Source organism: Poecilia reticulata, linkage group LG2 (assembly GCF_000633615.1).
Source record: "Poecilia reticulata strain Guanapo linkage group LG2, Guppy_female_1.0+MT, whole genome shotgun sequence".
NCBI classification, from domain to species: domain Eukaryota; kingdom Metazoa; phylum Chordata; class Actinopteri; order Cyprinodontiformes; family Poeciliidae; genus Poecilia; species Poecilia reticulata.
The window spans coordinates 18,730,547-18,754,117 of NC_024332.1; the positions used below are offsets into that span (position 1 = coordinate 18,730,547).

General features: G+C 39.2%; 2 protein-coding genes across 3 annotated transcripts; both read left to right on the forward strand.

Moving 5' to 3' along the window:
• Positions 1 to 5,059: 5,059 nt before the first annotated feature.
• dcun1d2a (DCN1, defective in cullin neddylation 1, domain containing 2a) lies at positions 5,060 to 14,499 on the forward strand. The gene is made up of 7 exons (XM_008434829.2): positions 5,060 to 5,145; positions 7,062 to 7,278; positions 8,535 to 8,703; positions 9,025 to 9,155; positions 9,230 to 9,312; positions 11,842 to 11,938; positions 12,031 to 14,499. The coding sequence occupies exons 1-7, from the start codon at positions 5,143 to 5,145 to the stop codon at positions 12,108 to 12,110; spliced, it is 780 nt and encodes a 259-aa protein (XP_008433051.1). The 5' UTR covers positions 5,060 to 5,142; the 3' UTR covers positions 12,111 to 14,499.
• A 2,006-nt stretch (positions 14,500 to 16,505) lies between these two features.
• LOC103480080 (growth hormone-regulated TBC protein 1-A-like) lies at positions 16,506 to 21,641 on the forward strand. 2 transcript variants are annotated; one of them, XM_008434843.2, is made up of 9 exons: positions 16,506 to 16,523; positions 16,637 to 16,721; positions 17,125 to 17,270; positions 18,720 to 18,878; positions 18,984 to 19,108; positions 20,068 to 20,164; positions 20,536 to 20,708; positions 20,806 to 20,991; positions 21,109 to 21,641. In XM_008434843.2, exons 2-9 carry the CDS (start codon positions 16,660 to 16,662, stop codon positions 21,208 to 21,210), a joined length of 1,050 nt encoding a protein of 349 aa, XP_008433065.1. In that variant the 5' UTR covers positions 16,506 to 16,523; positions 16,637 to 16,659; the 3' UTR covers positions 21,211 to 21,641. The 2 variants fall into 2 exon arrangements, with proteins under 2 accessions (XP_008433065.1, XP_008433072.1); XM_008434850.2 differs by lacking the exon at positions 16,506 to 16,523 and having other exon boundaries at positions 16,540 to 16,721; positions 20,893 to 20,991.
• The last annotated feature ends 1,930 nt before the right edge of the window (positions 21,642 to 23,571 follow it).

Sequence of the window (23,571 nt, forward strand, 5' to 3'; positions counted from 1 at the left end):
AGATAGAATGCAGAAAGTGAGACTTGTGTGTTATATAGATTAATTACTTAAGTCATTTTGACGATTATTTGTACATTTACGTTATTTAAACCCAAAATAATTCAGTGTCTAAAAAAATTTGAATATTGGGAAAACATGAAATATTGGAAACATATAATGTTGCACCCTAATCAGCTAATTAACTTATAATTAGCAAGTCTGTAGCAGGTTTTCTGTCTGGATTGCCCTATATGTAACTCGTTTTCATCTACTCTGACCAGTTTCTCTGTCCCTACAGAACAAAATACACTCTCTATACTGTTGAGTAGTGTGTTGAACGATTTCTAAATATTTTAGTATTGTTTTATATCCTAACCTTGCACAAAATTCTCTCAAACTTTATCCTTGGTCTGTCTGCTGTGTTTCTTGGTCTGTTTGTTTGCTAACGTGCTCTGTACTAATCGTCACAGAACAGCTGGATTTATCCCATGACTAAATTACACATTAGTGGACTTGAACTAAACAGTTGACCTCTCTTGGGAGTTTTTTTTTTTTGTAAATTACTTCATTAACAAGTGGTAAAGTAAACAGAGATTTCAGATGATTAAAAACTGAAATCTCACTATATGAGGTGGTGCTACTCTGTATTAATCTTTCACAGAAATGTGAACAAAAAGTCTGGTTGTAACTCTGAACAAAAACAGAAATCATAAGGTTGTTGATACAACCTACATCTAAACACAGTGTGACCCTTTAGCTTTGTCACAGTCAGTTTTTAAAGCAGTTTTGTTTAGTTTTACTTTATTGTCTGCATGCATTTAAATCGATACGATGTATAAAGTTTAACTTGTTTTAACAGGCAGACTGAAAGGTGCAATAAAAAGAATGAAACATATTTCTCTTATTTGCAAATACGAATTAGATGTCGGAATGACTAAAGTTGTGCATACATTCAGTCCATTTACCATTTCACCATGTACAACATGGCTCATTTTATTGCATTATTGGTCAATTTATTAATAGCTACACTTAAGAATCTCAAAAGCCACGTGTAGCTCTGAAGCCACCGATTGTGGACTCCTGCTCTAAAGCATGACAGTCATTTAATGCCATTTTAATACATGTTCTTTACAAGAACTGTAGAGGAACATGAGACTCAACTTTTGCTATTACATCCCAAAACAATAGAAGTCACCACCAACTAATTCTAGTGTGGTTTGCTCCAAAATAACCTTTTTAAAAATTGGTATTTTCTTTTTATTTCATTTCATTTCGTTTTGTTTTGTATTTGTTTTGTTGTACATTTCAGCAATAACTTAAACAAGTATGAAGTTTGCATTGTTTAGTGCAACTGCTGTGTGGCTTTTGTGTAGTGTTTTTGTTTAATGAAGCGTTTCTTCGGGGGTCTGTGATGGACCCTTGGGGGTTGTTGTTTGTGAGTTATGCCAGTAAATTCAGGTTTCATAAGCTCAAAATAAGCAATATTAAAAACAAAAACAATTCTTTTCATAATACTGGCAACACAAATATTGTTATCCTCAATTTCCCCTAAACAAAACTCAGTCAACATAGCTTATTTTTTACTGACAAAGCCAGCAGAAATGTATTTAGAAAGTATAATTCAAAGCCTTTGAAAGTTACAATGCTTGTAAGGGACAAGGATACTGTGTACAAAATATCACTACAGTCCATGACTTTGTCTATTTTACACTCCTTTCACTATAAAATGACAGCGATGGCAAAAAGGAAGCTGATGTCCACAGATACAGTATCAGTGACACTGCTGTGTGGTGTGTTCATAACACTTGTGACAGGGTGGATTCATTTTTGCATGAGATAAAACCGAGCGGCGCCTCCTGTCAGCTCAGCTCAGCTCATATTTTTGACTCCTTGAAAAATGAGCTGTACTCTGTAACTTTTGTATCCATAACATGGACTCCTATCATTGTTGACAAAATGTTAGTCTCCCAATGCCTTTTTCAGGATAAATATTAACTATAAGGAAAAAATATATTAGTCAAACCCATGCTTTAAAAAGGTCATATTATAATATTATGCCATCCATTATAAAATAAAAACCTCAAAACAAGAAAAAAGCTATTTTGTATCCTTTTTTGGTAACACTTTATTTGAAGGGTGTGCATAAGACTGACATGACGCTGTCATAAACATGACATAACATCTGTCATGAAGATGAAGAAGACTTTATGAATGTTTATGACAGTTGTCATGAAGTGTCATTCAGTAAATAATGACACTTTTAATACAAAATTGCTCTAAAAGTTGCATTGAAAGTCCATTAAAAATGCCGACTTTGCATTAAATTGGCATTATCTACAAAATCATGCAAAGTTGGCATTTTAATGGACTTTTAATGCAACTTCTAGAGCAACTTTGCATTAAAAGTGTCATTATTTACCAAATGACACTTCATGACAACTGTAATAAACATTCATAAAGTCTTCTTCATCTTCATGACAGATGTTATGTCGTGTTTATGACAGTGTCATGTTAGTCTTATGCACACCCCTTCAAATACAGTGTTACCCTTTTTTTAATTCACAGTGATTATATCAGTTTGACATATTGATTCAACATAAAATGTAAGCCACGCATTAAATGAAAGCTTTGGAGGAAGCTCATGTTCTTAGTTTTGGTTTCTAGATCTATTTTTGGTTCACATATTTCTGTTTTGTCTCTTTCAAATGATTGAAGTAAAAACTGTGGTTGAGCAGGAATACCATAACTTTTAGATGATTATGAGTGTTTCTGCAGGAGTGTAGTCTGTCCTTGAGGACTCGTCACATGTTAACCAGCCAACCAACCTTATGCTAAAAATGATCAAATTCAGGTACAAACTGTGTGTTTAATGTGGATGCTCTTTTTAAGTTTTTGTGTTAATGCTTTTGGAAATAATAAAGATGCATTTTTGACAAGGTGAGGCCATGTGTGGTGGTTGATCAATAAAAAAGAGAAAACAGAGGCAACATGCATAAAAATACTTTTAAAGAAGGGTTTGCTTATTGTTCCAATAATAAGTTTCCACTGATTGTAGAGTATAAATTATGCATAAATAATGTTCGACTGACTTTTTTCTTTGGAATTAGTAGTACTTGCATCTTTTGAGAGCATAATTTAGCATCAGAAAAAAAAAATCCCTCCCACATGTTTTCTGCATCTCCTTACATGACTTGTGAAAATCCATGCGGGATGTTTCATTAGTTTCTTTCAAATTTTGGCTTCCTTCTCGCCACTCTTCCATTTCTGGAGAAAACAATTTCTAGTTATCATACCATTACATTGTTCCAACTAAGCTGTTGACTCTTTCCATTTTCAGACGATGGAGTGAACAGTGATCCATCACATGATCCATCCGTCCATAGTAGATATGTTTCTGAACAGAAACATATGTAATAATATTGGGGGGTTTTCTCCTTGATGTACTGGTTGAAAAATGACATTGTCCGTCTCGTCTGAGTTTAAAAGCATAGCATTTAAAAGTTCTCTAGTCTTCTACGGCTTTAAGATGGTAGGACTTTGCGTGTCTGTTTGTAGTCTAGTTGGCTTTGTAGAGAAACAGAGCCTAGTATTCTCAGCAATACACCGGAAAGTCATTCCATGATGTGGTCTGATAATTTTCCTAAGCGAAAACATTTATATGTGTGTCTGTTTTATCATAATTGTGTGTGTGTGTGTGTGTGTGTGTGTGTGTGTGTGTGTGTGTGTGTGTGTGTGTGTGTGTGTGTGTGTGTGTGTGTGTGTGTGTGTGTGTGTGTGTGTGTGTGTGTGTGTGTGTGTGTGTGTGTGTGTGTATGTTCATGTGTAGCTATCCAACAGGGGACATGCGTGTCATTTTACACTCACCAACAGGGGACTCACCATTGAAGAGGGGACATTTTGTAGGTCCCCTCTTGGAAATGACCCTGTTTTAATTGGTTCAAACTTTGAACCTTTGGTTTGTGAAGGTTTATCATTAACATGAACAAACTGGAATCTGTGAGACAAATGTGGTCTAAATAAGACTAGTGTATTTCCTTGATCCCCCTTTCAGTGGTGTCCAAAGTCCTAGTTTAACACACCTGGGTCCAATGATGGCTCCTTAGATGGCCTAAGAAGAACATTGACATGATGAAAAGGTCAAAACGTGGAGGATGCCAGCCCTCGAGGACCGACTTTTTACACCCCTATTCGAGAAGAAAAATGTGATCAGCTGTTTTGTACATAGAATTGAGGTTTTACAGAACAAGTACAAAGACAAGTCCTTTATCTGAGGCCAGGAAAGCATCAATAGTGACTTTCATCTATGACTTTCATCAGTGTCGTTTCAGTCACTGAAACCTCGATGAAAGTAGTCAAATAACTCAATACTGTGTTAATGCTCACACGATAGCTATGTATTTTATCAAGGTGTTTTGATCTAGTGTGGATATTTTAAATTAATGGTTTAATCATGACATCAACAGACCCATTTAATAAGGGTAGGTTAGTAATGTACAACACCCAACAGTGTCCCAACAGTGCTAACAACTGTTCCAGCATGCAGCTCACTCATACATGCCAGTACGATTGTATATGAGTGGGTCAACTGGGGTCATCATAACAAATAAGATTAGTTGTACAAATACAGTCCTTATCCATTCTTTTAAAGAGGCTATATGAGGAGGAAGAGTTAAAAACTGACAAACTGGGTACATCTGAATTTAAAATGTCCACACACACATACTTAAATAATTTTTAATAATTAATGAAAACAACCATTGCCCTATGATGGACTGTGTCCCTGTACCGTACCTCTCCCCAATGACTGCTGCAGATAGGCACTAGTCCCCCATGACCCTGCAAAGATAAGCGGGTGTCAGGGTGTCAGGGTGTCAGGGTAAGCATTTAGGTTGTTTCTTTATGTAAGTTATGTTTTACAGCAAAGAGGAGTACACTAAATAATGAATTAGAAATATTAGAATATTTTCGTGAATTGTCACGCAAGCTGCTTTATTTTTCCTTTTAGTTTAGATCTGAAAGGATCCTCATTTGGTCCCCGAAATAAAGCAACTTGCACAAGAACATATGCTGCAAACCTCTGCTTTCTGCTCAGCTACTTCCTTCGCGCATGCGCACATGGAGCAACAGACGGGCTACTAAACTGGTCAAACAGCGGGTGTAAAAATGGTAGGTAACCAAAATAAACACAAACCCAGGCACTTGCTTTTGTGCCATGAAGGCTTATCTATCAAGACTGATGGAATAATGTCGAAGCGCATGATGTGTCGCGTTTTGCGAGGCTCACAGTGCTCAGTTAATTGTTTTCGCTGCTGTTTCAGGGAAGGTCAGTTGATATTTTGAGAGCAGCTAGCAGCATTAGCCACACGTCCCTTTTTGGCAGTCTGGTAACTTCGGCTGTAAGCAGGTCAACCGCTGGACCTCAAACACGGATGGGGTCGTTTCACTAAAATCTCGGCCTGTTCATAACAGCACTGACACTTTTGTGCGGAGGATATATCCTCATGATTGTTGTCAATACATTCTGGCTAACTCGGCTAGCGTTAGCCAGTGCAAGTTACTAGCTGGGATGTAGACAAAGCTAACCCAAATGTTTCCCAACGATGACCAGGTTCGTCTTAAAAGGCAAACGGAACATTCATCTCAATCCACGCGTGATTAATGACAGAAATCAGTAAAAATGTCAGGCGGGTCAATAAGAGCTCGTTGAACTCAACCTTTAGTCTTCGCTTCCAGGAAATACTGCTCTGCAGAGAAGTGTCCAGATGATGCAGCTGGTCGAGATTTTTTCCCTTCAGTTTGACCACTTTGCTTAGTTTGCGTTATAATGTAAAGTCAGAAATATTAGAAGGGGGAAAAAAAATGCATAGTACAATTTTATGCACCCTGCGGATATTTCTACAAATGCATAGTTGTGTTCAGCCCTTAGGTTCAAAGCCCAGACGCATTTGCTTATCTGTCATCTGGAATGAAAACATAGGAGATGATCTGCACATCCAAGCTCCCAAACTAAGTTTGATAAATTACCTAAATGAGCAGTAGCACTGTAGCTGATTTAATCTACAATTCAGTTCATTGGAAACTGGGACTGTTGTCACCATATGGTAATCTCATGTAAAAACAAGAAAACAAAAAGTATCAACCTAAAGATTTTTTACCAAAAATGGACTAATTGCTTGTATCTAAAGCAGCTTTCCAGCTAATAGCTTTCTAACTGTGTTTTATAAGAGTGACAGCCGATTTGGGTTTTTCTGCATGAGAAAAATGTAGTTGTCTTTTCTTCCGCCAGCTGTCAAACATTGCACAGCAACAGGTGGACAAAAGGCAATGTTTTTTACTGTATACTATAGTCCATACAGCTGAAGAACATTGGTGTCTAACCGGTCTTTTCTCCAGCACCTTAATATCCCATTAGAAGGACTTTAAGATGGCAACGGTATGCTACAAGCTTTCACTTGGTTTTGAACCATAGTGTTTGGAAACAAGATAGTCATGTGCAGCTTTGCTTAAGGTATTATGAAAGCTTCTGGGCCTCATATAGATACCTATAAACTAGCACTGTATCACTTTTATGTTTCAGTATTCTTTACTCATATATGATTGGTTGGAGCAGACTTAAAGTTAAAGTCTCTCCTGCAATCTGCGCTCCCTGCCTGTTTTGATTGAATTATTTATTTTTATATTTCTCAGTATTTTCGGCACAGTGCTTGCGTTACACTCCAGACTTGTTGCACCTCTGGCTCCTCGCGATGGCATCTTATTTCCATCCTCATGTTACGTCTGTGACTGTAGTTATCTGCGGGGCCCTCAGGGGTACAGCATGTGCTCTGAGTACCCACAACATCCCTCTTCAGAAGAGCCTGTGTTGCTCTCACACAGCGTATAATTACCATCCTGTTAAACGCCTGTTTGTCGGGGTTACTGTATGGGTTTGTGAGCGATTTCTTGCCTCCTGGATGTGTTTTAATGTTTGCGTCTCGCTGTTTGTTTTCATTCTTGTGTCTCTCTGTGTCTGTGCGCTGGTTTCTGTTTTGCCCGGTCTGATGCCGCTTGTCTCTGACCACCCCTGTGCCGTGTCTGCGCAGCATAAGCTGAAGTCTTCGCAGAGGGACAAGGTACGGCAGTTCATGTCCTTCACACAGGCTGGGGAGAAGACGGCCGTGTACTGCCTCACGCAAAATGACTGGAAACTAGAAGTTGCGACAGACAACTATTTTCAGAATCCAGAGCTTTACTGTAAGGAATCCATGAAAACCTCGGTGGACCGGAAAAAGCTGGAACAGCTCTACAATCGTTACAAAGGTAAGGCTCGATAACTCACATCCTGCTCTGCATGCTGTTACCGCAGTTCTTTAAAAGTATTTATACCCATTAAACTTTTCTATTATAACCATAAACAGTCAGCGTCTGTTATTGGGATTTTATGTGATGGACCAACACAAAGGAGGGAATAATTATGTAGTAGAGAAAAAAAGATTGTGGTTTGTATTTGCAATCAACTTTCATTACTGTTTTCACCGTCAGAGGTCGTTTATTATAACCTCGGTGTCGCTCCAGCTGTTCTGTGAAGACTTTAGAGGTTTGTTTGAGAAATTACTTTACAAACAGCTTAATGAAGACCCAGGAACACAGCAGGCAGGTCACAGATGACGTTTAGGAGAAGTTTAAAGTAGGCGTTGGTTGTAAATGTCAAGCTACCGAGGCATGTCCGCTTGGTAGAACGGCCACTTCCCATTAACGACAGAAAAATCCAAGATTCCTACGATGACTCTGGATGAGCTGCAGGTATCCACGGCTCAGGTGGGAGAACCCAAACAAGTATTAGTTGCGTACTCCACGAATCTGGCCTTTATGGAAGAGTGGCCCTCAGAACGTTACAAGAAGACCCCTCTACCATAAGCCACTTGTAGTATTATTGTTTAATATTGCAATGAAGAGAAGTTTATTTTCCATCATCATAATGTCCCAGTCCCTTCTATCTGAGCTTTCAGATTTGGGGTATGCAAATCTATATCCGTTGTAGGCATAAAAGACAAGTCCATTCTACTGGCCAAGTGCATTATTGGAAAGCAAAGTTGCAATTTGATATGTTGTGCAGCTCTGTTATAGGTCAAAGCATATTCATGTGTTAGAGTGGCCCAGTCAAAGTCCAAACCATCTGCAAGAATCGAGCATTGACGTGTTTATCCTGCAGTCTGACTAAGCCTGAGTGATTTTGCAAAAATGTCTTATTCCTAGTTGCGTAAATTGGAATCATACAGGAAATGAGTTGCAGCTGTTATTGCAGCTAAAGGCGTTTTGGGGCTGAACGCAAATTCCAGCCAAACTTCAGATTTCTATTTGTTGAAAAGTTTCCACATCGTCTATGTCTCACGTCCCACTGCGTATCGATGTCGCTACGTTGTGTTGGTCCGAGGTTTCGGCTGTGACGTAACAAGGCAAAGCTTTTTTGTAAATCTCTGCATCGCTATCTGATGTTGATGTAGAAAGCTTCACATAGTTGTGCTTTTGCTTTATCCGAAACGGAGAAAAGTAACCCGGCTCTTTGTTCTCGGTAGATCCCCAGGATGAAAATAAGATCGGCATTGACGGGATCCAGCAGTTTTGTGACGACCTCTCGTTGGACCCGGCCAGCATCACCGTGCTGGTCGTTGCGTGGAAGTTTCACGCCGCCACTCAGTGCGAATTCACCAAGAAGGAGTTCATGGATGGAATGACAGAACTGGGGTGAGTGTTGTGTTTTTTTTTTTTTATCAGCAGCCTGCTTTGCACTCCTAGTTTCATCTCCTGGTGGTTCTCCTGCTGTAGCTCCGAGGGAGGGAAGGCCGGCTAAATATAGATCCGCCCACGGCCCGGGTATTCTGTGTCTTCGTGTGATGACTCAATGAGAAAGTTGCAATGTTTCGACTTTTAAGGCTCGTGTCTCCGAGTCTGTCGGCCAGATCGTCTTCAGCATCCAGGCGGTCCTGTCACGACTGGCTGGGTTATGCCAGCCTGTGGTTATTTTTTTGGACATAACTGGACTGTTTTTTTGTTTTTGTTTTATAGGTGCGACAGTCCAGAAAAACTGAAAGCCCTTTTGCCAAGATTAGAGCAGGAGCTAAAAGACAGCGGGAAGTTCAAAGACTTCTACCAGTTCACTTTTAACTTTGCCAAAAATCCTGGACAGAAAGGTCTCGGTAGGTTAAATGTCAGCTGAGGTGAGGTCTCGTTTTGAGCAGATTAAAAATCTGAGCCGTTCCTCTTGTTGCAGATTTGGAGATGGCCGTAGCCTACTGGAACCTGGTTCTGTCAGGACGATTTAAGTTCCTTGATCTTTGGAATAGATTTCTTTTGGTGAGTGAAAATGGTGCCAGTAATTTATATCCCATCATTCATGCCCTTTAATAACCCGATTTGAAAGCCTGTGCAGTCTCTAGCTTTTGTGCATTACATTACTGAACTGAAATTACTTAATGGGTTGAGTTCAGATTTAATTTAAAAGATAAGAAACTGGACACAATCCGTCGTTAGAGGTCCAATCTGTGGGGTTGTGGTTCAGTCCAGACATCTTGAGCAAGGGGTGTCCAAACTTTTTGTCACGTTGGCCAAAATCATAAGCTCAAAAAAAAATGTACATTCTTAAAACCTAAAATCACCAGAAATGTTCTCATTTTTAGTCTTTTTATCTACTCAACAATAAACTAAGCATAACCCATTTCAATTAAAAGTAATAAACTAATCAGATTTTTTTGTGTGAATTGGACTGTGGGTCCAAAACGTCATTTTGAGCTCAAATGAAGAAAACCGAAAAAGACATTTAGTTTAATCTCAGCAATAAAAACAGGATCTAGCTCGGTGTTCATCTGAAAACACCTGCTGTATTTAGCCAAGTTTTAATAAAGCAATTAAACGCAGATTTGGATGCACAAAGGTGTACTTTAGAGTTTAATTTAGTGAGAAGTTGTGGTTCTGTTTACCACGAAAATAGAAGGAAATCAGAAAGTTTGGTAAACATGATCACTTTATGTTGCATCTAACATTTTTAAAGTAGATTTTAATTGAAAAGTTGTAGTTTTGTCCTCCTGTATTTCACTTTTGTAGTCAGGGACCTGCTTAAAATGGCTCTTGGACCCTACTATGAACACCTGTGTTGTACACAGGGGTGTAAAAGCCGACATTATAACAGCTGCTGGTGAATCTCACTGGCTTGTTTTTTTTACTGTGAAAATTAGAGCCGCCAGATACATTGAGCCAAAATTATTGTCTATCAGTAAATCAAACCTACAAAGTATTGTTTGGACGTAGCATCCAACAGGACATAATATTTAACATTCCGTACATTCACACTCTGCATGGCTATAATACACAGTGACTCTCACACCTGTTAAAAATAATGCATAATACATATTTTTGAAGCTTATTCTATAAATAAGAAGCCCACTTCAGCTGAAATACATATTTGAAGGAAACAAAATAAAAATTGTGCATTAACTCAGTGCTAGTAGTGGGCACATTTCAAGTATGGAGCATCTTATGACAATATTGTTTGACCAGAGTAGGCGAGCCTTCAATTTTCTTCCCATTAAGTATTTGTTTATTCCAACAACTTAATGGGAAAGTGTTTCAGAAGAAAAGGAAGTGGCAATGCGGTGAAGCAGATGCAGATAATCGGTCGTCTATCCAGCTACTGGAAAAACTCCGTCTTAAGAAGGTTTACTGAAAGCATTGTAGCTAACTTATAACCTTTTTACTGCTTTACCTGCCAACACCAAATGTACTGCAGACAAAGAGAGCCAGGATACACCTTACTTAAATAACATTTATTGTAGTCCAGGCAGTCCATCAGAGAATACATAACTCCAACTACTGCAGTCTTCACCTCATCAGGACTTTCGTTCTCCATGCACCTCGGCAGCAGGTGAATTTGGGCCGAAAACCTTTGGATCTCAGCGAGCAAATGTAAAAGAGAGTCTAAAGTCAATATAGGTGAATATTTCATAAATCTGTGGGGGGTTTTTTGTTCAAAAACTTTCACGAGGAAACCGCTGGCTAATGTAGATATTTAACTTTCATTGTTTTTGACAGGTTTAGGGTTTAAACTTTATGAAGATTTTAAATAATTTCAGTATCTTTTTTTTTTTTTTTTTTTGTCGAAAATGTCTCAAAACATTAAGCTAAGGCAGATGAGGGGAAGAGCAACTTAAAATTCCTGGAGAACCATTGTGTTTAGGTGTCTGAGAAGGATTGAAAAGCCCCATAATTAACTGTAGGCTGGTAGACATGAGGTCCTTTACTTAGTGGGAAAAGTTCAGAGAAAAATGCAGGATGCCAGACGGAGGCTGTACTAATGTGCTGTTACACAGGAAGTTATTAGCTTACATGGTGTCCTGACAGCCCCGCTGGTTCTACACATATATACATATATATATGTATATAAAGTTGATATGTTTATTTAAAGCAATGCTAACTAAAAATCTAGAAATCTCACATGTTAACTCAAGAAGATCTTTAATCTGAACTTTGGAATCAGTTGGTGATTGCTGAATTGAAACTTATAACAGAAACAAAAAGTGAAATCAATATATAATTATTTATGCATAGCAATAATTATACAAAGTTAAAGTGCTACACAAAACCATCAGATGCTGGAAAAAGTTCCAAATAATCACATTTTGCTTTAAATGTCCCACCTTTGGAACCAGAGAGATAAACTGGGTGGATTGGAATAAAACATTTGTTGGATTTAATTTGACAAGTTGGTCCATCAGTATTGTGCAGCTTCAAAGAAGCGTAGCCTGTTGTGATATGAAGATGTATTTGTTTTAAAGACGAGGGGAAAACAAGTTGTAAAGCTGTGTTTTCATCAGCTCTTGTCCGTTACAGGAACATCATAAACGATCCATCCCAAAGGACACGTGGAACTTATTGTTGGACTTTGGTAACATGATTGCAGATGACATGTCTAACTATGACGAGGAAGGTGAGTCTGCAGTAACAAAATACACACAGAGCGTCTCTTTTTCTCTGCTCCATCACGAGTTAATTAACGGTGCATGTCTGCTCTCTCCTAAGGTGCATGGCCCGTCCTTATAGATGATTTTGTGGAATTCGCTCGACCAATTGTTACAGGATCCAAACGTAAAACTCTCTAAATCCGATCCCGACTCTGGAAAGCCAGAACATTGTTTCTTTCACAGCGACATCATAGTTTTTTTTAAGACTCTGTACAAAAAAGAAAAGTGGAAAAAAAAACAAAAACTGTAGACTTCAGAAGAGAAAACAGAAGCACTTGAAGCCGTCTTTCAGGGAGCCGAGTTGAGAAACAAACTGGCCACATTTTCGGTCTCCTTGAGACGGAGGCGCCGTACGGACATCGCCAGTGTCTCAGCGTCCCGGAGGGGCCCCCTGCGCTCTGCTCTGGGAGGAGCGCCACAGCCTCACCACCGGGCCGACGAGGACACGGCACCGACACGAGGTTCACCCGCTGTGCGTTCTTTAAACGGACAGGACAGAAGAGAGCTGTGTGTTTTAAGATTCTTCCAGGTCATCTTTGTTTTGGTATATGAAGCTCTGTGTGACTGTGCAAACATCCCATGTCTTAACTCCAGCTTTGGGACAAGAGTGCTCGCGACACCAGCACCAACAGAACTGTTGCAGTTTTTAACTGTACATACTGTATCTAATGGGACAGATGACAAAGAGAGCTATAAGAAGAATAATATAATTATGTTCAATTTATAAAATGCAAAAAGATGATTGTTTTATGTACAGTAAAATGCTCAGATCTCTAAACGGTGATGCCTCAATATTATGGATAATAATGCTGTTGGTTTAGTTGTTCGGTGGATGTCCAGTCATGGAGTTGTGAGCTCATTGAAAGCATGTTCTAAAATCATTTTACGTCACCTCGGGCTGGTTTCAGAAATAAAGTTTCACTAAAGTAAAGGCCGTGCTTTAATTTAGATAACTGATACTCGCTCATTTGTCTGGATACTTTCGGTTCTGAGTGGTTGTACGTAGGCATGGGCCGGCTGTCGAGGCGTAACCAAGGTTCTGAAACGTTTCGGGTTCAAAACTTTATGTCTGCAATTTATTTATTATTATTTAAAGACATTTGAGGTGCCAGAAAAAGTGCTCAAGTGAGGAGTTTTCTCCAGGTGTGTCCAACACAGATTAATGCAGACCGACCCCTCTCCTACCTGTTGCTGAACACTACTTAACAACTGGCTAAAAAATGAAAAACAAATCTGTTCCTTATTTCTAATGCTTATAAAGACTAATTCTACTGTTTTGAAGTATTTGTACAAATATATATATATATATACATATATATATATATATATATATATATATATATATATATAGCGCACACATTGCATTGTAGTGCAGCCCCTCCCCCACCTTTTTCTGGGCAAATTGTGCATCATCTAGCTAAAACAAAAAAAGGCTGCTGCATTTTTCTCATGCTTTACAAAAAGCATGATTTGACCATTTGCAAATATTTCTGGTCTTGAAAAATGTAAAGTAATGCGGTCATTGGCCATGCTCGTCACTCCACAATGTTACTGCATACTGCTGGTCAGCTGGCTGAAAAAATTTTGCTTTTTTTTTTTTTTTTTTTTTATCTTACAGAAAAATACTAATTTATATGGCAAAAGTTTGGGTTGCAAATAACATATTTGGTGTAAAGTAAAGCCGCCTTGTCCCTCCCAAGTCTGTTGCTGAGCACTGCTGGTCAGTCGGCTAAAAAAATTAAACCACATTTTATTCATGCTGACAAGAATACCAATTTGACTTTTAAAAATACAACTGGTAAACATTGCAAGGATTGTTTGGAATAAAAGCAAGTTAAACCATCAAAAAAATGTATTTTTAAATCTGTGCTTACACCTTTATGACTTCACCCAATAAAAAAAATAATACTGTGAGTATCCCATACCGGCCCATGCCTAGTTGTAAATATAATGTAGTCGAATTTTTTCACTGTTTCTTTAAGAAAAACTGAAATCAGTCTAGAAGACATCTTTCTTTATGATTATTTTTAACAGACAACCCCCTCGGCAGTCTTTGTGTCACTCCAAAACCTAATTTTCAAACTTTACAGTTAAGAAACGCTCAACCTGTAGGATTGCATGGCATAAATCTGTGTGTTTTGGCAGCGAGAAGTTGTTTTTTCTTTTGTTTTGTTTTTTATTCTTCAGAAGTTGAGAAAGCGACGACAGGACAACAGAGTAAGCCTTAAGAGTAAATGCCTGTCTGATATTTCTGTACCTGTCCCACCCAATCCGTTTCAGTGTTACTGCAGGTAGTGAACATCAGACTGTGTTGTCGATGCATCGTTTTTGTAGCCTAAGTATATCGCTCATCTGAGAGAGAAGTATAAAGCATGAGTTTTTCCATAATCCTAGATGTATTTAGCTTATTTGTTTGATGAGACTGATCATGGAAATGTCCCAGAATACAGCTGTGCAGCAAAGTATAAAGCAGAAATATGGTGATGCAGTTGTGAAAAGTATTAAATTTTTTTAAAAATTATTATTATTTGCCATGAGTCAGATGAGCTTGGTCATTAACCGAACTCACGTTGCGGGACACCTTGTGCCACTGATCTGCGGTAGAAAGAAGACGACCATGTGTCTTAAACTAGAGCTCATTTGTTCTCGATGTTTTGATGAAGTTGCTGCTTGTCCTCTTTGTGTCTTTTTTTTTTCTTATAAGAGCTGGGTGATGCTTTATTTTATTCTTAAATAAAATGTATATTGGGCACTATATTTTATTGGGAAACTATGATTACCTTAAAGGAGCTGCTCTATTAATTTGTGTTATAATGGGTTAAAATGTTGATTCAGATATTTTTTCTTTTTTTTTTTTTACTCCAACCACCTTTGGAGCAAAGGTGGTTGGCGATATAATATCAAGATATCAGATATTGATTTTGTTTTGCATTAGCAACTCTTTTTTTGTCTCGTCGAGGATTGTTAAAGGACTCGCATTAGTTTTCTAGACTGATTATAGACAGTATTTACATTTATTTTACATATATTTTCTTACTGTTGAGGTAAGAAATGAGACATGATCATAAGTTGTTTATAAATTACTACTTTTTGAACTTATTAGCAACCGTTTAATTGTTTTATAAATTTTATAATTTTACCACTATTTATGCTTTAAAGTCAGTGTAAAGTCACAGTTTTACTCCAATGAGTCAAACGCTATTATTGAGTCTATAAAGAAATTTTAATAGATGTTTGCCCAGAACTCCAGGCACATTCACTGTATGTTTGCCTTCACTTACTTGTGAGGATGTGCTGCTTTAAGTAAATATTGGTTTAGTTTCATTTTCTACATATCTAAAACAGTTGTACATGTAATCAGACAACAAGCTTGTTTCACGCTGTCGTTGATTTTTATGAAAAGTCAAAAATATGACAATACATCATATATGTTTTTGGAATTGACCTCAACACCGTTCAAATGTCTTCACAGTGACTCAGTAGGAATGTAACTTTGTCCCATGCTACGCTATGCAGACTCTCTGTCTGCGGCTACGAAGGTCACTCAGCTTCTAATGCTTGAAGTGGCTCCAAAAGCAGAGCAGTCTCACCCATTTTGTGATTAATGCCGTTATTCTGAATTTGACCTCATGGGGGCGCTCATAGACAGTGTTCAGATCAACGTAATAATTTACTCTCAATGTTGCCAGGAAGTTACACAGTACGGGGAAAGGACAAAAAGATCCTGTCTTCATACAGCAGCATTGATAAATTTGACACTTTTTCTTCCAATTCAAACACAATGCATGGTTGTGTTCAAGATTATGTCAGTGTTTTTTTAAAACAGCAGCTAAAATTCCTTGTAATAGGTGTTACTATTGAGGATTGTGTGGTTTCTGAAGTTTTTGGATAATTTTCTTAATTTGGCCAACATGTAGTTTAAAGCATTGCCATTGGCGATGCCACTGAACCCCTCGGGTTCAACTGAGACCACTATGTGCTGATTATTCACCGCTGATTAATTTTGAGACTCCAGAAACAATTGGAAGTAGGATTTTCTGTTGAATTTAGATATAATCCTATTATGTAATCAATTAAACGTTTAATAACTTTAGAGATTTGACTATAAACCTTAAAATCATTGGTGGTTGAATAGGTACAACTACATCAACATAAGTATAAATTACCATTATAAATAATACTGTAGTAATAGGCTGTATTACAAGCAGTAGGAGGCATAATTGCTACTTTCTTTTATACACCTTTGGTCTGAATCAAACTTCTGTATTTTTGGTGACGGTTAAATCGATGGTATGAAATCTGGAGGAAATAAGTTTCAGACTTTTGTCGGTTTCTAAATCTGACTTCGGATTCCAGGATTTCTGTGTCTCGTTTTCATCACCGAGAGAAATGTCCAAACGTGAAACTTTGAACTGCCGCCTTCGCTCGCATTAAATCGTCACGTACAGGAGGAGCTTCTCTCCCTCCGTTTGTTTTGTGTGCAAATAAAGTGCACACCTGCGTGGATGTTACCTCTGCGGTGCGGCCCCTCCTCTCAGAGCGAGCTGTAAGGTGAGCCACTGAAAACTCCGGCTGCTTTGTTATTTACCCTCACAGCAGCCTGTTGCTCTCTGGGCGCTTGGGGATGAAGTAACCTTCATGTTGGAGGTTGTTTGTATGTTCAGTGGATGACCGGGGTTGTCTCACGATGGACAGAGAAACGAAAGGAGGTGCAGCTCAGCCGCCGGCGTGCTGCGAAGACACTGACAGGTAAACGTTTCTAATATATTCTCGCTATTAGATTGGGGAGAGTCTAAGCGCCTGCTGCTTCCTCCTGGGTGACCTTATGCAGCAGGCCTATTTGCATCACATTCTTCCTCTTCGGATCATTGTTGTTCTCTTTTAATCCATCAGGCCACCATTAGAAACAGAAGCTCTGGTGTTTATTAAAGAACACAGACTGCTCCCGACTCCACTCGGGCGTAATTTAATACTTAACCATTCATCCAGCCGGGGCATTCGATCACCTGGCTGCAGCAACCCAACCCAGTGGAGGCGGCCAGGGGAGTTAGCTGTGCAGCAGGAAGACACAGAGAGGCGGAGGGGTCAAGGGTCTGGCTTTTTCTGTCGGCTTTGTGCACTGATGAGAGAGGGATTGTGTTCGCCCCCGCAGGATCGACCCCTACGGCTTCGAACGGCGACACGATTACGATTCCTACAAAGAGATGATGAATGAGTACGTGACTGTCCTCAACAGAAGGTCGATGAGGTGGTCCAAGCTCCTGCAAGACAAACCCAACGTGGAGAAGAACCTGACGGGTACAGACATCAATCCGTACAGTCCCTCACACAAGCTCTCACACCGCCTCGCCATGAAACCGCCTCAAACCTCAAAGCATTTAATCGAGATTTCAGGTGTTGATAGGCCAACCAACACAAAGCAGGACATAGAACACAAGTCTACACTTGAGTTAAGGGACTATTGAGTTTAGTCACTTAACTCAATACTTTGACTGGGCCGTTCTAACACACGAACACACTTCGATTTAAATTGTCTCTTTGTAGCTCTCGCTGTATGTTCAGGGTCACTGCCCAGTTGGAAGATGAACTCGAACAGGTTTTCTTCCAGGATGCCCCGATGTCCTGCTCCATTTATCTTCCTGTCACCTCCAACCAGATTCCCAGTCCCTGAAGGTCGGCATCTCAGCAGCATGATGCTGCTACCACCATGCTTTACATTAGGGACGGTGGGTTCAGGGTGATGTCCAGTGTTTTGTTTCTCTAAGCCAGGGGTCACCAACTCCAGTCCTCAAGGGCTACCATCCTGCAACTTTTAGATTCACCTCTGCTCCAAAATGTCTGAAYTTCCTCACCAGCATTCATTCCTCTCTGCAATAAGCTGGAAATGAGCAGTTTATTTGATCCAGGTGTGTTTGAGCAGAGACACATCTAAAAGTTGCAGGAYGATAGCCCTCGAGGACTGGAGTTGGTGACCCCTGCTCTAAGCTTTTGGTCACATGTAGAGCATGGTATGCAAACGGACGCTATTGATTTGATCAAATTTATTTGACCAAAGCATCATCCACATTTGCTATAGCTGTAGCAAACTTTAAATGAGATTTCTTATGATTTTCTTTCAACAATGGTTTTCATCTTGGCACTCTGCAATAAACACAGATTTCTGATTTGCACTGATAGTCTTAAAGCGTCAAACCTCTTGCATGTTTTTGACATGCAGAAGGTTTAGCCAAATGATAAAGAGGCCAGAGGATCTGCTTTATTGTTAAAGTTATTTTCACTGGTCCGAAAATATATGCTTAAGTTTTTCCTTCATTTGACTGAAGAACACTGTCAGCCATTGTATCCAGGTGTTTTGGTAAACTGTGCAGTTTTGAAATCATTTGGAAGTCCTCCTTTTTAATCTCTGATCTATCTGCTGTGTTTCTTCGATTTCATGATGTTCGAAGCTTTGAGGCCTTCACAGAAACGCTGCAACTATACCAAGATTTAAATAACACAGGTGGACTCTATTTTCTGAATAAAGGGACTTTTCAAAGCATTAAAGCATTAGATCACACTTTATTTAATTTAGGGATTTTCAGACCAAGTAACTTTTGTTTTGGTCTGTCAAATAAAATCAAGATAAAATACATTGAAGTATGTGGTTGTAACATGACATAAAGATGAACGGCTCAAAGGGATTGAATGCTATTGCCAGTCACTGTGACCTCTGAAAATCTATTTTTGGATTTTTTTTGTTTCTTTAAGTGAAAAGATTTGTGCGTAAAGGCGTTCCCAATGAGCACCGAGCCAGGATCTGGATGGCAGCGAGCGGCGCTCAGGAACAACTGGAGAGTAAACCGGGTTACTACCAGTCTCTCTTAGCCATGGAGCACGACGCCAAGCTGAAGGAGACCATTCACACAGGTGTGGCCATCCTGCTTTATGCACTCAAAGTGATCATTAAAGGAAAGAAATCAGCCATTTTTATGTCCCAAATCCAACACTGGTGACATTTTGCCTTGTGGGCAGACATGCACCGGACCTTTCCTGACAACATCCTCTTCAAGAGCCGAGCAGAGGAGGGTCTGCAGAAGGTCCTGTTCAATGTGCTGCTGGCATACGGACACCACAACCAGGCCGTGGGCTACTGCCAGGTGGGCAAAACGCTCCGCTCTCCTCTCACATCCGTTCTACAGGACGGACTGTTAACTTTAATGGGATTAAAAGAAGTAGCCATTATCTAAAACGTATTCTTTCAATTATGCCTTCCTACCAAGACCTTTGCTCTTTGAAAAATGTTGTTTCATAACTCTCCGAAGATCTTCCTTTGCAAATATTTTCTTGTTCTTGACTCTTGCCTGTGGTTTGCATCTGAAGGCACACCCTCAGTATTTACATTCATGCAGGTGTGTCTTCATTTTGACAGCGATCTGTCTCTGTCTTTGAGTCTCAGAGTTTTTCTTTTATGACCTGATATTTTCTTGCTACGTATTTGTCTCTCCAATGGGCCTAATTGTTTGATCAGCCTGAATAAGGCTTCATTTACCAGCCAAGACTCATCTAGCTGCTATATTTCAGGGATGCAAAAATCAGCAGCTTATTGTCCAGTTACTTTAAATAGGGGCTGTTTAGTAGTTTTCTTTTTTTTTCTTTTTTTTTTTTAATTTGACTCTTTGACCTGAACAGATTAAAATGTTGACCTCGGGCATTTTCAGCATTCGAGGGCATTCTTAGCTTCTCCACATACAGCTCTGGAAAAAAATAAAGTTTCTCAGATTTTACTTTTAATATGTTTAAGTTTGAGTAAAAAGAACATTGTTCTTTTACTCCATGAACTACTGACATGTCTCCGAAATACCAAGCACAAATTTAACACTAAAGTTTGAACTCAGGAAGAGTTCAGAAATCAATATTTGGTGGAATAACTGAGGTTTTCACTTTCAGTGGTCTCTTCATTTTTTTCCCCCAGAGCTGTATATGTTCTCAAGTTATTCGATCACCTTTAAAATAGGATTTTAAATATACATATTTAAGATAGAAAACCACCCAACTAATCTTTTTTTTTTTTTCTGTATGCATCTGCTGAACATTTAGTTTGGTTTGTCTTTCCCAGGGGATGAACTTCATCGCAGGCTACCTCATCATCATCACCAAGGATGAAGAGAAGTCCTTCTGGCTCATGGACGCGTTGCTGGGCAGAATACTCCCAGGTAGATTTATTCGCGTCTTGACCAAGAACGATCCGCCCGGGCGGATGAACGCAAACAGCTGTGCACATCCGGCCGATTGGTTTGAATTCATGGTGGATTATTGTACGGACAAACCGTGACGCTTCACAGTTTGGAGTGAGATTATTTCCCCTGGTGTGCTGTCGATATCAAGCGAGCTAGTGAAACATCTTCGGTGCGTTTCTGTTGGCGCGTTTATGTCAACGGTACCTAGAGCTGCTGGAGTCTTCATTTAGCACACTGCGGTCTGCTTTTAGCGAGAACGTACTTGAACTGCAAGGTTTCTGTAATCTGTTTGTAAAACTAAAAAAAAAAAAGAAGAAGGTTAACGGTAATCTAAATGTGCCGCTCAGACTACTACAGCCCGGCCATGCTGGGGTTGAAGACGGACCAGGAGGTTCTCGGGGAGCTGGTGAAGACCAAAGCCCCCGCGGTGGGACAGCTCATGGCCCAGTATCCCGGCATATGGACACTGGTGGTGTCGCGCTGGTTCATCTGCCTCTACATCGACATCCTCCCCATAGAGGTAAGGGAAAAACTTACTGCTCTGACCCCAGAATCAACGTTAGGACCAAAGATCAACCATCAAACGGGGAGTCCTCCACGTTCCTCTCTCTTCCCAGACGGTCCTGAGGATCTGGGATTGCCTTTTCTACGAGGGCTCCAAGGTTCTCTTCAGAGTTGCTCTGACTCTGATCCTCCACCACCAGACGGAGCTGCTGAGAGCGCGCTCACTGCCCGACGTGTGCGAGTGCTTCAAGSAGATGACGTGTGGGTCTTTCACGCTCGACTGCCACAACTTCATGCAGGTGAGGCGAGAAGGTCAAGGGCACAAGCGCAACATCAGTCCAACTAGTTTATCTGTGTACATACATTATTCTAACAAAAGACGTTTTTTCTGATTTTTTTTTTTTTTTTTCCTATAGAAAATATTCACAGAACCTGGGACCCTGTCGATGACAACTGTTGATAAACTGAGAGAGAAATGCAGAAGACAAATCTTGGAGGAGGAATCCCGACAGCCGTGAGGTTTAGTCTCCTCCCCACCAATTTTATCTTCCTTAACTTGTTTTAAATTATAAAGCAATCTATGCAAACCTGAGTGAGTGTGCAACAGAACTGCCTGGAGGCAATAAAACAGAAGAAAGAAGCCCCGTTTTGCTTGCTGCTCAATATATTAGCAGAGCCTTTGGTTGATTTCTGATACTGTGAGGTACAAAGATTTGTTACACTGTAATTCAGCGGCCTGGGTGTGAATTTTCTGAGCCTTTCCTTTAGATTTTATCTGAAAAACCTTTGTACTTTTCCTACGGTGAAGCTTATTTTTATTATTTGCGAAAAGTATTAGAATCCCTAGCGTTATTTTCGTACTTTAATTGTTGCCACATTTTTGTCCAAATGTTCCCATGAAGACTTTTGTGTCTCCTGAGTTGAACTGAAGTAAAAATGTACAGCTTGACTTTGGCGAGATGTGTATACTCCGTTTCAGCTGTTAACAGAAAAGAGGTCATGAAGGGTCTGATTTAGCTGGAAGTGACAATGTAATTAGCTCCTAATCTGTAGTTTTTACTGTTCGAAACACTTTAGTCCAAAGTCTTCAGAAAATGAAATCTCAGCAAGTCTACCTGTTCATTTCTGAGCTCAATCGAGTCTTGAGCTTTTTAGATCTAGCAACAGATACATGACTTCTGAAGGGTTGCAGCATCTAAGAGATGGAGATTCAGAACCTAATTTTTAAAATCTTAATTCCACTAGACAAAAACAAGGATATAAATATATTGCTATTTAAAACAGATTTAGTTTTTTGTAACCAACATGGAAAGAAAACACCAGCCTTTGCACAATGGGTATTTATGAAATCTTCAGGTATTATGTCTAAAATGTCTAATCAAAGGGGAAATATAAACTGATCAAATTTTTTGTATTTCTGAAAACTAATGCAAAAAATAAGGATGTGTTCTTCAGAGTACAGGCACTGAGCCACATAATCTCTACCTAACTTGACCAATTTAAGCATAGCGCTTTATAAATATTACGCTTAAAGCTTTACAAACTATTTTATTGGGTCTCCTTCTGGCAGAGGAACACAATGAAATTGATGCGCCAATATCATAAAGTCATAGGGACAGTGAGCTGGATGGAGCCAAATACTGGAGGAAAACTAAACCTTCAGCCAGGGTTTCAGTCTGCAAGACACTGACCCTAAACAAGACCATTAGATTGAAGCATTATAATAAAGTTTAGACCAAAGCTCAAACAAGGATTGAGAGAGATTTTAAAATTAATGCACTCTTAATCCAACCAGACTGAGCTTCAACCTCTGGATGTTCACAGCAGATTGAGACATCTTTAAATGCACACCACACTTTCCAGAATTTTATTTCAAAGCCTTTGTAGTCATGCATTAATGTTCCTCTTTTAAAAGCTTGTTCTAGTTTTTGTGTCTTTGAAAAACCATTTAAACTTTCATTTTGTTCCAGTTAAGCATTGTATGACCCAAGTAAAATAGCTTAGATCTATAATTTTGAACAAAGTAAAAAATTTGCAGTTTTCCAAATACGAAAGCATCCATGGGGGCAAAAAAAAAAAAAAAAACTTCAACATTTCAGCAGATATCCTGCAAAATTAAGTTATGAATTCAACCCATCAGTTTTACTCTTTGAATTTTAATAAACGTTAGTCTTTTTGCTTTGAATACTGCACAATAGTTGTATAACAGTTTCTTTCACTGATATTTACATTTTGTGATGTTCCACGTTTCTCTGCCAGGCGTCAGTGATGTCATTTCACTTCCACTTCTAGGGAGTTCAAACAACCAGAAACGGGTCTGACCAGCAGAGGAAAAACAACACAGGCAACGTCTTTCCTTCTCACTTTTATTGACATCTTTAAAAAAACAAAACAAAAAAAAAAAAAACAGTTCAAACAAGTCCAATAAAACATTATTAAATAACTGTATATTAAGACGAGGGGAAAAACGATGCATAAATATTTAATTCTACCTTGTAACAATGCATGTTTTAGTTGTAGTAACAGTACATGGAGGCTATGCGAGACACACGTCTCTTCCATGGCAACACACTGAGTGAGGGAGGTCCTGTGTGACATTGGCTTTAACTGGATCCCACCCACATCCCGGCTGGGAAGGCACCGATCAACACCAACAGGAGTGTTTGGCCACTTTGAAATATTTCAGTGCAACATCTTTCCCTTTTAGCAAACAAAACCCCAAACTGGGCTGAAAAACTAACAAAACTGCTCCCGTGACCTAGAAATGTTTGTATTTAATGAAATGCAACTGTCAGAAAATTTCCCTTTTTTTAAATAACAAACCAAACTTTGGGCAATACCAATAAAAAAAAATGGCCACCCCAAAAAAAAAAAAAAAA

Excerpts from the sequence above, each read along its gene's own strand:
- dcun1d2a (XM_008434829.2), top strand. Across the intron at positions 8,704-9,024 it reads GATGGAATGACAGAACTGGG|GTGCGACAGTCCAGAAAAAC; the intron begins GTGAGTGTTGTG and ends TTTGTTTTATAG. Across the intron at positions 11,939-12,030 it reads GTCTAACTATGACGAGGAAG|GTGCATGGCCCGTCCTTATA; the intron begins GTGAGTCTGCAG and ends CTCTCTCCTAAG.